At 37.4% G+C, this 17,034-nt stretch overlaps 1 protein-coding gene across 1 annotated transcript in view; it reads left to right on the top strand.

The window, feature by feature from the left end:
- The window catches only part of ctdp1 (CTD (carboxy-terminal domain, RNA polymerase II, polypeptide A) phosphatase, subunit 1), a 102,790-nt gene that overhangs the window by 25,945 nt on the left and 59,811 nt on the right, over nucleotides 1–17,034 (top strand). Inside the window, exon 11 of the mRNA XM_084423436.1 lies at nucleotides 5,226–5,382. Within this exon, the coding sequence (XP_084279562.1) occupies nucleotides 5,226–5,382 (157 nt within the window). The remainder of the gene's footprint in view (nucleotides 1–5,225; nucleotides 5,383–17,034) is intronic.

Below are 17,034 nucleotides of genomic sequence, written 5' to 3'. Positions count from 1 at the left end.
TTTATTTCAAGTGAGTGAGATAAAATATTTCAACTCAAAACAACATTTTGTGCCCAATTATTTCCTAAACGTAGTTTTGGTATTGAGGTCAAAGTTAACTTGCGTTCGCTATAAACAGTGGGTGATGGTCACACAAGACGACTCGGCAGATTTGAAGTGTTTCCCCCCCCTATTGTAGTGACCATCCTCGATTAAGTTTCACTCAGGACTTTTGTAAAAGCCAAAATATGACCACACCTCAGATTTGGTCCTCTTAAAAGGCTGAAAAATCTCCCGAGCACGGTCACTGCCTTCCGCCATTCCTTCTCGAATAAAAAAACAACAACAACATTGCGCGCTGTGCCTGCGTCAGACTGTTACTGGCTGGACAGGATTTACAGTGAGTTATTAAAATCGCGATAATCAAACACGGTTTTAATGATAATTAAATTTTAAACGATAATACTAACCGTCAGTACATTTTATCGTGGTTTATAGTGAAACCGCTAACGTTAATCGTCCCATCCCTTATATATATACACTCACCTAAAGGATTATTAGGAACACCTGTTCAATTTCTCATTAATGCAATTATCTAATCAACCAATCACATGCCAGTTGCTTCAATGCATTTAGGGGTGTGGTCCTGGTCAAGACAATCTCCTGAACTCCAAGCTGAATGTCAGAATGGGAAAGAAAGGTGATTTAAGCAATTTTGAGCGTGGCATGGTTGTTGGTGCCAGACGGGCCAGTCTGAGTATTTCACAATCTGCTCAGTTACTGGGATTTTCACGCACAACCATTTCTAGGGTTTACAAAGAATGGTGTGAAAAGGGAAAAACATCCAGTATGCGGCAGTCCTGTGGGCGAAAATGCCTTGATGCTGGAGGTCAGAGGAGAATGGGCCGACTGATTCAAGCTGATAGAAGAGCAACTTTGACTGAAATAACCACTCGTTACAACCGAGGTATGCAGCAAAGCATTTGTGAAGCCACAACACGCACAACCTTGAGGCGGATGGGCTACAACAGCAGAAGACCCCACCGGGTACCACTCATCTCCACTACAAATAGGAAAAAGAGGCTACAATTTGCACGAGCTCACCAAAATTGGACAGTTGAAGACTGGAAAAATGTTGCCTGGTCTGATGAGTCTCGATTTCTGTTGAGACATTCAGATGGTAGAGTCAGAATTTGGCGTAAACAGAATAAGAACATGGATCCATCATGCCTTGTTACCACTGTGCAGGCTGGTGGTGGTGGTGTAATGGTGTGGGGAATGTTTTCTTGGCACACTTTAGGCCCCTTAGTGCCAATTGGGCATCGTTTAAATGCCACGGCCTACCTGAGCATTGTTTCTGACCATGTCCATCCCTTTATGACCACCATGTACCCATCCTCTGATGGCTACTTCCAGCAGGATAATGCACCATGTCACAAAGCTCGAATCATTTCAAATTGGTTTCTTGAACATGACAATGAGTTCACTGTACTAAAATGGCCCCCACAGTCACCAGATCTCAACCCAATAGAGCATCTTTGGGATGTGGTGGAACGGGAGCTTCGTGCCCTGGATGTGCATCCCACAAATCTCCATCAACTGCAAGATGCTATCCTATCAATATGGCCAACATTTCTAAAGAATGCTTTCAGCACCTTGTTGAATCAATGCCACGTAGAATTAAGGCAGTTCTGAAGGTGAAAGGGGATCAAACACAGTATTAGTATGGTGTTCCTAATAATCCTTTAGGTGAGTGTATATATATATATATATAAAACATGAATATGCATGCCTATTGATGAACCAATGAAATTGAAGGTCTATGCAAATATAATTTAATATATTTAATTTGAAAACATTTCAGAGTAATATTTGTTTTATTAGAAAATGTATACGTAGGTTTCAAAAATGTTGTACTGTGTTGAGCAGTAATGAGATAAAAGGTTAGATTTTAATTAAATACACTGATTTCAATAGTTAAAATGGGTAATTCTCGTATTATTATTATTATTATATAATATGTTCAAATGAATTTCATATAATGATATATTCAGCAAAGCAAAAGCATGCACATCACTTGCAAATTGCTCAAAGTGGGTGCTTAGCCAAAAAAACGAAAAAAGTATAAAGCAAGCACACTTCGGCTTCAAAAATATAGAAATGTATTGACAGACTCTCACAGAGGTGAATTTTCAAGCACAGGCTCTTCATGAGCTCATTTTATCTGCTGAAGAGCCTGTGTGCTCGAAACGTCACTTTTTGTGATGCATTCTGTCAATGCATTTCTATATTTTTGTAGCCGTGGTGTACTGACTATGCTATGAATACAGACTAAATAATATATTTTTCTTACATTTTAATTAATTCAAAATTGGTAAATGTAATAACATGGTGGTGTTCAAAACAGAAATTTTTGCATATTCACTTATTATTAATGAGAAATCAAATTATTGATTGAAAAATATTAAGGACGCCAACCAGTTGATGGCGGTAAAATCACTGCAGCAGTTTTGTCTTCTGATGGCATTGTGAAAAGTGATGCTGCATAAGATGGTGCATAGAAATGCAGTCAGCTTTATTGAGATTTGTTGTTAAAATTTTATTACAGGTAATTTATAAAATGCCAATGGGTAGTTGGTACCTTCAGAAGCTTCAGTGAATAAGCATTTTACTGCTAACAGTGGCATTTTTTTATTGTTAACAATGGCACTTCAGATGATCTGCTCACTGAAAGTGTTGTTAAATTGATGCAGAGTATTATTGGCAGCATCAATTTTAAAGTTTAAAACCAAAACATTTAATGTAATTCAAATGCAATTAAAATACTAAATAAAAGGCTGCAAGTTAGAAGTACAATCTGGGCTGTATTTTTATATGTATTCTTCGATAGGTAGTAGGGATGCTAACAATTAATCGATGATCAGTTAATTGTTGATAATGATTGATAATGACAATGGTTGATTAAGCAAGTGTAGTTTTGAGGTGTGTGCGGCTCATGCACAAAACACATGCATCAGACACACAAGGACAAATAAAGTGAGTGCACTGCAGTTACGTATTCTAAATGTATTAATGTCTTTAAGCCATGCAACGGATTAGGCAGGCTAGCTGTTTATTTCAAAACATAATTAGTCAAGGGTCCAAAAACCCTCCAAACAAGTGAATTTACTGAACATAAGAACTACTTGCTGGCATAAACGCTACAATAAAAGTGCATAGAATAAACAACAAGTAATAAGATACTGGTGGATGACTGATCTTCCAGCACTGTATCAGCTGTGCGCTCTTATTCTACGGCGCCTGGTAAATCAAGACCTGTCAATCTGAGCAATCAAACCAATCCAAGCTCCAGCTGTAAAACAGTGTCCAATTGGTCTCTATACATTGTCCTTACCCACTATACCAGGCCACCATACCCAAGATCCAGTTTCCATTGGTTGAACTTTCAAATGGTGTTGGAAAACACTGCGTCATGATCTCGACACGATCGGATCCCGAAAGTCTTATAGCTTATATAGGCTACATAGATTTATGTTGTGTTTGGGATCGCTCGAGGCCAACTGCTCTAAATATATGTGATTTACTATGGTATACTAAACGTTTCTCTTAGTGAGCTTTGCCTAGGGGTGACTTAAAACTCTTGGAGAGGTTCTTACCTCTTGGAGAGCAAATACCTGTTACCTGCTCAACAGTGGCTTTTTTAATAGTTTCCCTTTTTAAACTATTAATTTGTTTGACAGAAACTTTCCTTAAACCTTTATCTGACCGAGTTCTTTTGTGCTCTAAATCATGATTTTCATCTTCAGAAAGATCTTTCTTGCTCCCCATATTGCATTAGATCTGTGATTTGCTTAATGATGTGGAACAACCTCTTTAAGTAGGTTTCCCATTTACCTAAGAAGACCTGGCAAACTATTTAACAAACCTGTCTGAGAATGATACCAGTTATCTAAAAAGATATGAGAAATAAAACAAACACTTTCTTTAAAATATCTGAATGTTTATTGTACTGAAATCCTACTGATATGTCACTTGCATAATAATTTGGAACACGATGTTACTGAAACAAATATGCTTGTATTCTGCTAGCTGACACCTTTTCAATGATATATGACACAAGTCTGTCTGTTATGTAGTGTACTATGATTTTACAGATCACATTTTCATGTAAAGCAGTTTTTTATACTCTATTAAAATCGAGCACTTCTAATAAGTCAGTAAATTTAAAGCACTTGTTAAGTGGTGGTCACATTCTCTATATTCACTGTATAGCTAAGATTTAAAACAACATCTATTTTGTGTTGATTAAGCTAGAGGTTGTTAATTAACGTGATAATTTAGTAGCGCCCCCCCCCGCTTCGGATTTAAGAGGTTAAGGTTGCCAGGACACGCAACAGGAACGAGCGCAATTGACAATGGAATGCGAGGAGACTTACACACTTAAACTGATGTATTGATTTATGATGAGTTGATATCACATTTTAATATGCTCCCGTTCATAGAGATTTTTAGATGCGGAGGCTTTTTAGGTTGGTAGAATCTGCGATCTCTGACCCATCTCTTGTTCACTGGCTTCCATGGCTGCAGTATGCTGTGTTTTCCACCACCTGGCAACCTGTGGTGGCGAAATATTATTGGGTGAACTGGCAATGTGCGGTATTGCACATTGTTTTTCAGAGAAACGAGTATGTGAACTCAACATGTTTCCTAAATATCTGCAAATTATGGTATTTTTATGCTTTAGTACAGTCAAAAACGTAGATACAGCACCTTTACAATGATCAAATTTGGGAATTTATGTAAATTGACATCCCTAATAGGTAGATCTTACCTGTTATCAAGGCCGAGGTAAGGGATCTTGGGCTTGAAAAGGGTGATGACTGAGTTACCACTGGTTTAAACAGACTGCACAGCAGGAGCATGTGTAATGACGTAACTCGTTTCACACGCTGACCATCTCTCTCCCTGTGCTGAGTTATCATAATTATCATGTTGTGGCTCCTCTGACAGAAGATGTGATTGAATGTTTGCTGTGTGCTGTGGACAGGCTTGTGCTGTGTGTATGTTTGATTGCTTATTTAAGTGTTGCTCGGACTGAGAGAGCTTCTGTTCTGTCAGAGCAAACTCAGCCAGGAGTGCTTGAGAAACATATTTGACCCAGTGACTGATTACACTGTAACTTGCTTCACCAGCTGCTGATCTGGAGTATGAACGTTGAGCGATTGATTGTTGATGTGTTTGTTCAGGTTAGCTCAGGGGTCTCAGCAGCGGGACGAGGCTGCAGGATCGAGCGCTGACGACGAGCAGCCCGGACCTTCACGCAGGAAACGACAGCCCAGCATGTCTGAATCCATGCCACTCTACACACTCTGCAAAGAAGATCTGGACAGCATGGACAAAGAGGTCAAACACACATACACACGTTTTCTTAGCTATCTAAAAAACTTCAACTGTTTTTATAAATAGCTAGTTATACGTAACTACTATACCATAACCCACACTCAAAGTATATACTCTATTTTATGTGCAAGCACACATGTGGTTGACGGCTGCGCATTACGATAACTTGCACTGTTGACAGAATGTATTGTCTAAGGGTGCTCCGATTGATCAGCCACTGATCGTTGTTGACCGATAATAGTTTATATAGTTACCCTAACAGAAAACTTTCTGTATTTTTACAATTTTAAATATCTGAAATGGAGGTTTTGTTAGATTTAGCTCACTTTTGGGTACAGATTTGTCCCAAAATATGTTTAACACACAATTTTTACAAATGTATTTGTCTACTTTACAAACACAATACAAAGAAATAAATTGCACACATGCAAGTACAGATGTTACTAGGAGCCCCGGCCAAAACCAGAATCATTTTCACACATGAATTTGGCAAATCCAGACCTGAAGTCCAGACTTAAATTCATTGAAAGTCTTTGGGATTTGCTGGAGTTGACTTTACTGAGTGCTTGACTCTTGCATTGTCAATACAAGATCTTGACCAAAAATGTATGTGGTCTCTTAAAGGAAATAAATGTTGTGGTGTTATTTCCATCAAGAGGTGCAGCAGAGGTGCCAATTCATGTGTGAAAATGAATCTTCATGCTCCCTCCCAACCATTCTTTCACAATTTGAGCCTAATGAATCTTGGCACTGTCATTCTGGAATATGGCCATGATGTGTCTTCCTACATGGTTGTTTAAGAAATGAAAAGCTACACACTCATCAATCAATTAGGTGCATGTACAATCTACAATCAAACTGTTGCCAAACATAACATGCTAGAAACATAATGATCCAATCATAGCATCTGCCTATTTGCCTCTTAACCATTTGCCTAAATCCAAACAGCGGCTTTTTGTTTTTGGCCAGGCAGTATATATATAGACATAAAGACATTTCAACTTTTTTTCAATTTTGGTTTTCCTGTTAATGTTAAATTTTTTTGTTTCATTGCTGTTCTGTTGTCCTGCTTGACGTTTGTGTTGATAGTTCATGTACCGAATTGTTTACTGTGGCGTTACATGTTTAAATCATGACAGCCACAGTTAAATTCCTCCCCCCGCACAAAGCTTTTCAGATTCATAAAAGCTAATTAAAAATCCTGAACAAATATCCCAAAGACATTCCCTGATGGTGAGCCAATGTTAATCACCCTCTGAGATCAGAAGCTGCTGAATATTAATACCAAGACTGTTTGAAGAGGACATGTAAGAAGCAAATTACTGTGATCATAGCAAAGCGCAAATTGAATTGCTAAGAATTTTAAAAAGGAAAATTAAAATGAAGGTCCTGCCAAATAAAGATGCATTTGCTAAATAGAAAGTTCAATAGATGTTAAGAATGGAATACTAAAGCTTACCCCTTAAAGCTAATGTAAAGCTCATGTAAGCAAATGTTTTTTTGTTTGCTTTTTTAAATTAGTGAGTGAAATTGGAAGACATTATTCCATGATAAACACATATTTATTGGTGTACCTTTCCCTGGAATAACAGGGAGGAGAATTTATTTTTTAATTTGTAATTTTTTTATGTGGTTTTTGGATGGAGGAACAGATGAATCAATTTCATGAGCATACACCGATATAAAGGACAATAGGAGAAGTGGGCACTATCTTCCTGCCAGCATACTGGATCAGTATTATTGCTGTGTTATATGAATCTTTGCCCTTAAATTGCTTTGCTTATGTATTATGAGCACATCTCCACCCAGCCTTCCTCTTCTGACCCTGCTTTTCATTTAAGGTCATCTTCCTGCAGGCTGGCTCTGCTTTATTAATGATCTAATTTAATGATTTCATTAAAAATTGGTCATGGGTGTGTGATAAAAAAAAAAAAAAAAAAAAAAAATTGTGTGCATGAAATTATTAGCCTTGCATGTAGTATTTCTTTTATCCCAATTCTGTTGCCATAAGCTACACTTTCATAGCTCAAAGTGCTGCGTCAGGCTTTAAATGGAATGAGTTTTTCCTTTTTCCTTTTACAGTTGTCTTGTCTTCCACTTTTTTTTCTCTGAAGTGTGAAAGAGGAAGATGTGCCTCATGGCTCCCTCTTAAAATCACTGACCTAGAAACATCGCTTCAGAGCTTCTTTGACTTCTTTCTCATTTGTCGGGCCTGTCTCAGTTCTCCGCTTAGCAGTTATAACATCTCAGCAGTCCATGTCAAAAATCTGTCATTGCTGACACTGTTCATAACAGCGGTGTTGCGCTTCACAGGGTCAGATAGCTTCTTTTTTTTTCTGTTCACCTTCATGCTCACACACACAGCTGAAGCGAAGCCACGTCTTACCATTTAACTCAGCAGTGACTTCTACACAGGTGAAGGGATTTGATCATAGACATTTCCCTTTGCTCAGATGTTCTTGTTCAGATAAATGCGTTTACATATTTATCCACTAACTTAAGTTCTTGAGATGCAGGGAGGTGACACCCGCATACGTTTAGTAATCGAGCAGATGGTTAAAACATTGCTTATACTTTCCATACTTATCCTACATGTCATTGACAATCTCACACAATTAAAACAACAATTACAAAAAACTAATTCAAAGTAAAAAGTCATATCTCAAATAATAATTTTACTACTTTAAAAAATCAATGGTAAATGCTAAACAAAAGTATATATGTGTTTAAAAAACAATGAACAGAAATGTATTAAAATGTATTTATGTACACTTCCATCCAAAAGTTTGTGGTAAGTTGTTTTTTTTTCTTTTTTTTTTTTTTTCTTTCTCTGAAGACTGGAGTAATGCTGAAAATTCAACTTTAAATTTGAATTGAATTTGATTTCATTTTAAGATATTCAAATTAGGGGTGTCGCAATATACCGGTATTGACGATAATCGTGATATTCAAAGCATGAAATATCGACATCGTGTTAATTTAGAGCAATACAATATACCGGTATTGGCGATATTGGCGTTTTCTAGACGCAGCGCTCGTCCGCGCCCGCGCAGCTAGAGTGAAACCCGAAAAAAGTAAGCTGAGCTCGCCAGTATTAACAACAGAGTTCTTCGGCTTCAAAGAAAACAGCACCTTAGAGGTGGTCGCACACCGGACGAGAAGCGCAGCGCCACGTCTTTAAAATTCAAACACATTCTGTATGAGTGTACACACACCGGACGAGAAGCACAGCGCGGTTCTATTCGGCGTCTGTCCGCGGCGCCCAGCAACGGCTCAGGACCTTGTTCAAAATCCTGCCGCGACACAGAGCGCAGAAAAAAGTGTTCAGATCACAGACTCAGCAACTATTGTATTTAATTATACAGTATAATCATAACATAGTACAGACATTATCTCAATTCCATAATGTCCTTAAACATAATGATATTGCTGGCCATAAACTGAGAAAGTGCGTGTCCGGTGTGCAATACCTGGAGTTGTCATAGACGCGACGCGGCTATTATTTTACTAGTCATCATGGAATGGGAAACGTGACATTAACTGTTAACGGGGTTTCTGTGTTCATATATTTAATAAAGGGTGATTATTAAAATTAAGAACCCCGTTTTCTTTACTCATCTTATTTTTGTATTTGTATTTGCACTTGATTTTTTTATTCAAATCTGCTCTCTGCATGACTTTATTGGCGCCAGTGCAACAACAGGTTTAAGAGCTTTTCAGTTCTTCAGGAAACCTTCAGACAGTGTTTGGCTTCAGTTTGAAACCAGATAAACTTCACATGCTTGTCTTCCTTCACAAAAATTTGCCATAGATTGAGTACCCCCCCCATAGATTCTATAGATATCGCGATATATCGATATCGTGAATTCTTTTGGCCACAATAACCGTGGTGTGAAAAATCTAACATCGTGACAGCCCTAATTCAAATAGAGACCGTTCAATTTTAAATAGTCGTAATATTTAACAATATTAGTGTATTTTAGATCAAATAAATGCAGCCTTGGTGAGCATAAGAGACTTCTTTCAAAAATATGAAAAATATCTTACTAACCCCACTCTTTTGAACAGTAGTGTATAATTATTATCTTAAGTTATTTATTTATTTATCATTTGTTACATTATTATTTTAAAATGACTAATGACAACTGATGACATACTACATGTGTTTTCTCAGAGTCAAACCAATGACCTGAACATTTTCATGCTTTGCCAGTTAAGCTTTAGGGATGCCTGTATGGGACCTGTAAACTTCCCTTTTAAACAAGTAATATAATACCTTGGTAGGGTAAAGTTTGGCAAACTACTTTTCACTGCTGCATCTTGCTGGTTCAGCTTATATTTTCTCCACACTGCTGCTTGTCACTTCTGAGAGTCATACCAGGGTGAACGGATAAAGTATAAACACCTCTCAACGCCTCTGAAGGACACATGCAGTCTGCAGTGCTTCATGTCAGAACAAATATGTCAGACAAAAACAAAGTTTAACCTAAGAGCTTGACAGCATCACAAGATAAAGTTCATTTATTCTATAAAAGGAAATGAAAAGCTTTCATTTCACAATTGAAAACATGACACGTTGACAGGTTCACGAAAGGATCATGTGACACTGGAGTAATGGCTGTAAATTGTAAAACGTAAATTATGTTTTACAATATAATTATTTAGCAAACAGTACTTTTAAATTGTAATAATATTTCATATTATTTGTATCCATTATATGTGGATATGGACATTAAAAAAAATCTTACCAACCCCAAACTTATGAACGGTAGTGTGGATTATATGTTACTAAAATGCGCAGTGGCTTTGTGTGGAAATAATGCATGTTGAACTTTTAAAAGGTCATGTTTCATGATGATGTGGGATTTATCTATTTACCAGAAGTATCAATGGTGACAGATGTGGCATCTAATATTTAGATGACTGGGAACCTCCAGCTTTATAGCAACCTTCTATTTAAGGACTTTATTCAGGCCGTAAATATCCCAAAATGGAAATCCTATAAAATGTCATTCACATTGTGCACTTTCAGAGGGAGACTGCAGTCAGACTATTGTTAAAACCTGTTTTGGATCCATTCCTAAGCTCATTTTCTCTCCCTTTGTCACTTATGGGTACAATTTGCCACTGCTCAATTTGTGCCCCATTGTTCTACCAGCCTAACAGGGGTTTTGTTGAATAGCCCCCCTTACTCACTAAATATAACATCCCAACTGAGGTGCAGGAAAGCACAGCGTTATTATTCTGGGACTTTGTGAATTGGGATATCTAGGGGGTTTGTCCTTTGTTCATTAAACCTGCTGAATGGAAATAGAATCGTTTCTAAATTTAGCACGTGGAGAGAGCTGTAGCAGGCTTATAATATATGACAAAGCTGAGTTTGATTGAACGAAAATTGCTATTTGAAGTGTCACATTTTAAAGGGATCCATTCATATGTACTTTTTTTTCTTTAAGGGGAAGTAGGAATTAACTTGTTAAATGGCTGGGGTTCTGGCGTGGACACTGGTAGCACTTATGTTCTCCTTTCATACACTGCAAAACAACTTTTCGTCACACAAACTAAGTAATTACAGGCTCTGGGAGGACCTTGTGAATGAAGAGATGAGCATGTTGACCTGAATGAAAGCAAATGTTAATTGATCACTCTGAGAAGGTTTGAATGGTTTGTTAATTGCAGCTAGGGCTGGGTATTGACAAACTATTGCTATAAACAATACAGGGAACCCTGTCAGTTGGTACATTACTTTAATTAAAATGATTTGTATACACACATTTAAATTGCACATAAAGCTTTATTTTTTATTTTTTATAATAATAAAAATAACTATGGTAACGCTTTATTTTGATGGTACTTTTTGATCATTCTGTTAACAATAAGTCCACATCAACTAACTCTCAATAGAGTATTAGTAGACTGTCTGCTTAATATCTGCTAACTCTTTATTGTGATGGTGGTCCTCCAACAGACATTCTACTAACTAGACGTAACTTTGCAACTACATATCAACTACCAGTCTACTAATACTCTACTAACACTCTAATGAGAGTTAGTAGACATGTAGGTGCAATGTTACTTGTAGTCAACAGAATGTGTTAAAGCAACCATCAAAATAAAGTGAAACCATAATTTTTTATTGATATAATTGCTTATACTCCAAATCGTTTTTTTAAATAAACATTTAAACAGTGTCTGTCATAACTCGTTTTTGCCATATTTATTCAAATGTGCATTAAATATTGAAAACCAGATTAAGTAAAAACATAATGAATATGTAATATAGTGCATATACTGTATTTAGCTATGCATTATGTGACATTTACAAGCAGTTTTATTGACATCTTTCTCTGGTTAAAACACTACAAGTGATGCATTTTAGTAAGTTGTACTGTATCTTTCAACATGCCTTCTGATGTTCATTCGTGTTTATTTCATACTATAAGCAGTAAAGGAGGAAGAGTTGGTCAGTTCACGTGCCGCTTGAACTGAAGTACGAGAGTGATCTGTCATGCCAGATTAAAGAGTGTCAAAATGACATTTAATGTTTGAATTTTGTAATAAAATTTACAGAATTTGAAAGCGAAGACTTTAATATAAAAAGTAACAAATCCCAAAGCATGGTTCACTCAACTGAAAACAGCAGACTAGAAGATTCATAGGATTTAAGAATCAAATATCGGTTTATCAAAATAAGAATTGATTCAAGTGAAGAAATAAATAATGAGTTCATTTACATGCACGTTCTTAACCCGATTATGCGTAATAAGCCGACAATGCATGTGATCAAGTAAACGCGTCAACCCGTTTTCCTTAATTGGAGTAAGGTCATAAACGGCTTACGCATAAACCGATCACCACAGCTAGATTTTGCCCCATACGCCGATTTCGCCCAGCATGTAAACACATTAACATTCTTTCTGTTGACATAATGGAGTGTGATATGTGATAGGAACTCATCCTTACTGTGGATTTAAGTGCATCCAGACAGGGGTGCGTTTCCCAAAGCCAACTATGGTCGCAAGTTTCGTCGTTACCAATAGAGTTCAATGGAAATTGCGATCATAGTTGGCCATCGATGCTTTTGGGAAACGCACCCCTGAGCGAGAGTTATGCAGTAAGAGAATAGGAAATATATCGCAAAAAAAATAAAAGTGCTCATCACGTGAAGCAGAAGAAGGTGTACAGTCAAAATGCTGCATCTGTAACTGCATGAGATGATCATATATGAGCCGTAAGTTTCCCACTGACATGTTGCAATACTGTTTTTAATGCTTTATTTAACATCACAACCGACATAATAAATGAAATACTCTGAGTCAGATACGCATATTATTAGGTTTTTACGTTGCTACTGGGAAATAACCTGATTTATTTGTTATTGCATGTAAACCACTTGTAAACTTGGTTTACTTGCCTTGTCGGGTTATTGGTTTGCATGTAAACCCAGACAATTGGTTATTTCAAGATGATGTTTGTGAGTTGTCAGCGTGCTGTTGTGCATGTAAACATGCTCATTGTCAACCCAGCCCCAATTGGGCGGCGTCCTCTGTCTGTTTTCACGCTCTTTCATAGTCTTTGACTTGAAACAGCGGTGACTTCCACTCAAGCGGAGAGTCCTGCAAGGTTAATTGTGTTAATTGTTACCTCCATGTCAGATGTTGGAGGTCAACAGTGATTTCACTTGTTGGGAAGTGTGGGCACACAATAAATGTTTATGCTAAGAAGTATCCACACGCAACGCTAATCAGTTTGCTAATTATTCGTGTTCTGTTTCAGTAAATATTTAATTTTTATGTCCTTTAAGCACCTTTTACTAAAGTTGCAGTTCACCCCAAAAAATATTCTGTCATTATTTACCTACCCAAACTGTTTTGACCATGTAACACAAAATAATTTTTGGTTAAACTTACTTACTTACATAAGTACTGAGTAATATTAATTAACTACATGTACTTACTCTCGAGTTACGGTTAGGGTTTGGTTTAGGGTTAGTTACTTGTAGTTATGCATAATTTACTGTTATTACAATAGTAAGTACATTATAGTAGCATGTAACTACGTCACCTTAAAATAAAGTGTTACCAAATTTTTACACTGCTCTTTTTCTCCAGCATACTGTAGTAGTTTCCTCCAAAATGTCCAAAAAGCATTATAAAAATATATTTTAGTATATTTGTCAAAGCTATCTTATAACTTCAAAAATAGCACACAAGTCACATGGACGAAGTATATGAAACTATTTAACATCTTTATACCATGGTCTGTCTAAATACTTGATGCTGATTGGCTGGAAGGTGTGCAATTAAACCGTGTAATAGGGCTGGGCGATATATCGCATGACATTGTTATGCGCATCTCGACAGTAAAGCCGGTTCCTTGATTAGTAGTAAATCGCCATCATCTGCTTTCAGATGGAGCGGCATTTACTACACAGAGCCGTAGTTCACTGACAAGCTGAGCCATATCGCATTAATTATCGCAGGCGATACGTCCGTGATAATTAATGCGATATGGCTCAGCTTGTCAGTGAACTACGGCTCTGTGTAGTAAATGAAAGCAGGTGATGGCGATTTACTACTAATCAAGGATCAGCTTTACTTTACTGACAAGATGCGCATAACAATGTCATGCGATATATCGCCCAGCCCTACCGTGTAATGCACAGGTAGTTTCAAGTCAGTTTAATCGCCGTTCTATATTAATGTGCTGCTTTCACTGAAGCTCACACACAAACATGTCACACACACAGAGATCAGAGATTGCACTGTGCACACAGAAACATTATCTTTGCTAGTGAATCACTACATTATATCACACAGCAAGGAGGTGTTAACATAGCTGTTTATGAAGTAATTAAACTCACAGCTTCATTAAACTAGTGTGCATTAAACGATTTGAATGCACTGCGGATGCAACTATCCTCTGCTTTGTGTCGGGGTGGTTCTTTGCCTCCACATTGTGCATTCAAATAATTTAATGCGCAACTAAACACAGTTAATCTTTTCATCAACTATTAGTTTAACATCCAGCTTATGCCATAATTGTTGTATTAGCATCTCATCAATCTATTGGTAAATTGATTGACAGATTGACCAAGGTTTTTATTCGTGAGGACACCTGGAGCACTTTGTGCTAATGTGACATTTTCCATGTCTGGAACATAAAGTTCACATAAGTTCAGGGTCTGAGTGAACTGCAGTCTCATGGGATCTCCTGATCTAAAGGATACATTAAGATCAAAAGGTTTCCAGTTAAATGCCAAAGCTGTTCGCTGGACTCTGCTTCAGAGTATTGTAGTTCATTTTGCCAACTAGTCTAAATTTGAACTAAAATCTGTGGATTCCCTTTTCTTATGATATTATTGATCAACATTTGCACTAAATACTGTATGTAATTATGTAATTTTTTTACAGAATTATTTATAGTTGAGATTTTAAACAAATGAATCTTCTTAATAACAAAGAGTTAGTAGCAGCTACTCCAGGTTGGGTTGGTCCTGAAAAGTTACAATTTCAAAGTAAATGACAATGACAATGAGCATGTACATGTAAGCCTGAATGCTGTGAATTTGGGTAGTGCAAGGTAGGCTTTTCATTTGGGCCACTAAAAAAAACATTTGTTTTATTTGATATGTATTTATTCATTTAATTTAAAGATTTGAAACAACATCGTTGTGTTATTCTGAGTTAATAGCAGCTACTCCGGGTTGGTTTGGTCCTGAAACATTACCATTAAAGGGAAAAGCTGCACATATGCTTGCGCTCTGAGAAATTTGAGGTAGGGAGAAAACACGTGTTTTCAAATGTCAATCTGCTTCTATTAGCTCTGCAGCCTAAATGCCTTTTGGCATTCTCAAATGTTCGGAAAGCTCTGGATGAGAAAGGGAAAAAAAAGCCCTAATTGGCTGTCTGGCAGTTATACTCTGGTATGAAACCCAGCATTGAAATGTCACCAATGAGCCACATTCTGAAATCACAATCTGGTTTGCCACGAAGCATTTTAGGACTGTGAGATCATAATGTGCATGTGGCCTACGTGACTCTCATCCAGACGTCTTACTATCTTGTCTAGCAGCTTGCAGTAACGCAATAGTGTTTGATAGGAGCGTGGCCTCACTCTGGAATACGACATCTCAACTACAAATGTTAAGTCCTGTATTAGATGTTCAACGTTCAAAGATTTATTGGCCTGCAGTTTTGAATGGTTATTTCTTTATGGCTTAATGTCCTTGTGCCATGTGGGGGGAAGAGATATGTTCAGGGCAATATGCTATCAGATCTGTTGGTGTTTTCTCAGTGGGAGGCAAAGATTCGGTCGGATACACACTTCCACACATTGGCAGTCGTTCTCCGAACAGCAACCGCTGCATACACTTGTCTGATTGCATCAGTTGAGTTGTGTGCTGTGACCCAGAGGATTGGCAGTTGGGGTGCATTAGAAATGTGTTCATGGTTTCTGCTGCTTCGTGATGAGATCTGATGCGCATTTGTGATGGAGTTTACCCAAACTAGTGTGGAGTTTACCCAAGGCATCCCACATGTGAAAAGGGATTTTGCACATTAGGCCTGGTGATGTTTGTGGACTTTAAGTAAAAAAAAAAGAAAAAAAAAAGTCTACAAGGAGATATGGAAAGAAAGTTTGAACACCAGCTCCAGTCGGGCAATCTGCCACAGCCATGCAATACCTTACGTAGCCGTCTGGTTTTCTCAAAAATAAGCTAAAACGGTTAGTTGAAATCTGTTCGCAATAGAATCCCATATTGCACTGGTCAATCACTGTCTCTTGCATGAGAACGGAAATAGCGGAAAAGCAGTAGCGGTTTAGTGGTGAGCTTTTTTCCTTTCAATCGTCATAGTCACCAGTTAAAAAAAACACACATTCCCATTGTATTTTTTACCCGTTAATTATAACGATAAAATAGTTATGATTTTATTGGGATTAAAATTATGACATGAAAATTACAATATAAATATTAACATCTTAATTCCTTTATTTTCAAATGTTAAACTTTTATTTTGGAGGTTTGCTATCAAATAAATATACGCTGTGGGTGTATATAGTATAAAGCAACACCCTATCAACCTTTAGAATACCTTAGCAACTGCATAACAATGGCCTGGCAGCCACCCACAAATCCCAAATATTGCAGTGGTGAGTTTAGTTTCTGCCACTCACATTTTTGTAAAAATGTAAAAATCTAGCTCATATTGTTGTTTATCTCTTTTGTGGCACCACGGATTGGTGAGCTCTCAGACAATTGTGGCTTTGAGATTAATACAACGCCTGAGACATTTCTTGCTGCTTTTTTTGTGAGTCTGGTGTGTGTGTGTCTGTGTGAACCTTGTCACATTGTGTTTGTGTCTGTGATGCGAGTCGTGCCATACTCTGAAAGCAGGAGTGAGCTGGTATATTTGTTATTGTGAGTCCGTTCTTTGTGTGATGAAGTGTGTTTGATTGCAGTTCTAGTTCAGTGTTATCAGCCTCGTTGCACATTTCACACCTCAGCTTTCATTAGGACCCGCCTCACCACTGCTAGCACCACGTTAAGTGCTAACAAGTTGAGAAATTAGAACGCTGTCTTCTCTGTCTTTTGCCCTTTATCTCCACTTCAACTCTGCCTCTTCTTTGGAAAAACTCTCTTCAGTGAGTAAATGC

This window comes from Rutilus rutilus, assembly GCF_951802725.1.
Source record: "Rutilus rutilus genome assembly, chromosome: 11".
NCBI classification, from domain to species: Eukaryota; Metazoa; Chordata; class Actinopteri; order Cypriniformes; family Leuciscidae; genus Rutilus; species Rutilus rutilus.
The sequence above is the reverse complement of the archived record's forward strand: the minus strand, read 5'-3'. Positions and strand labels throughout refer to the sequence as shown.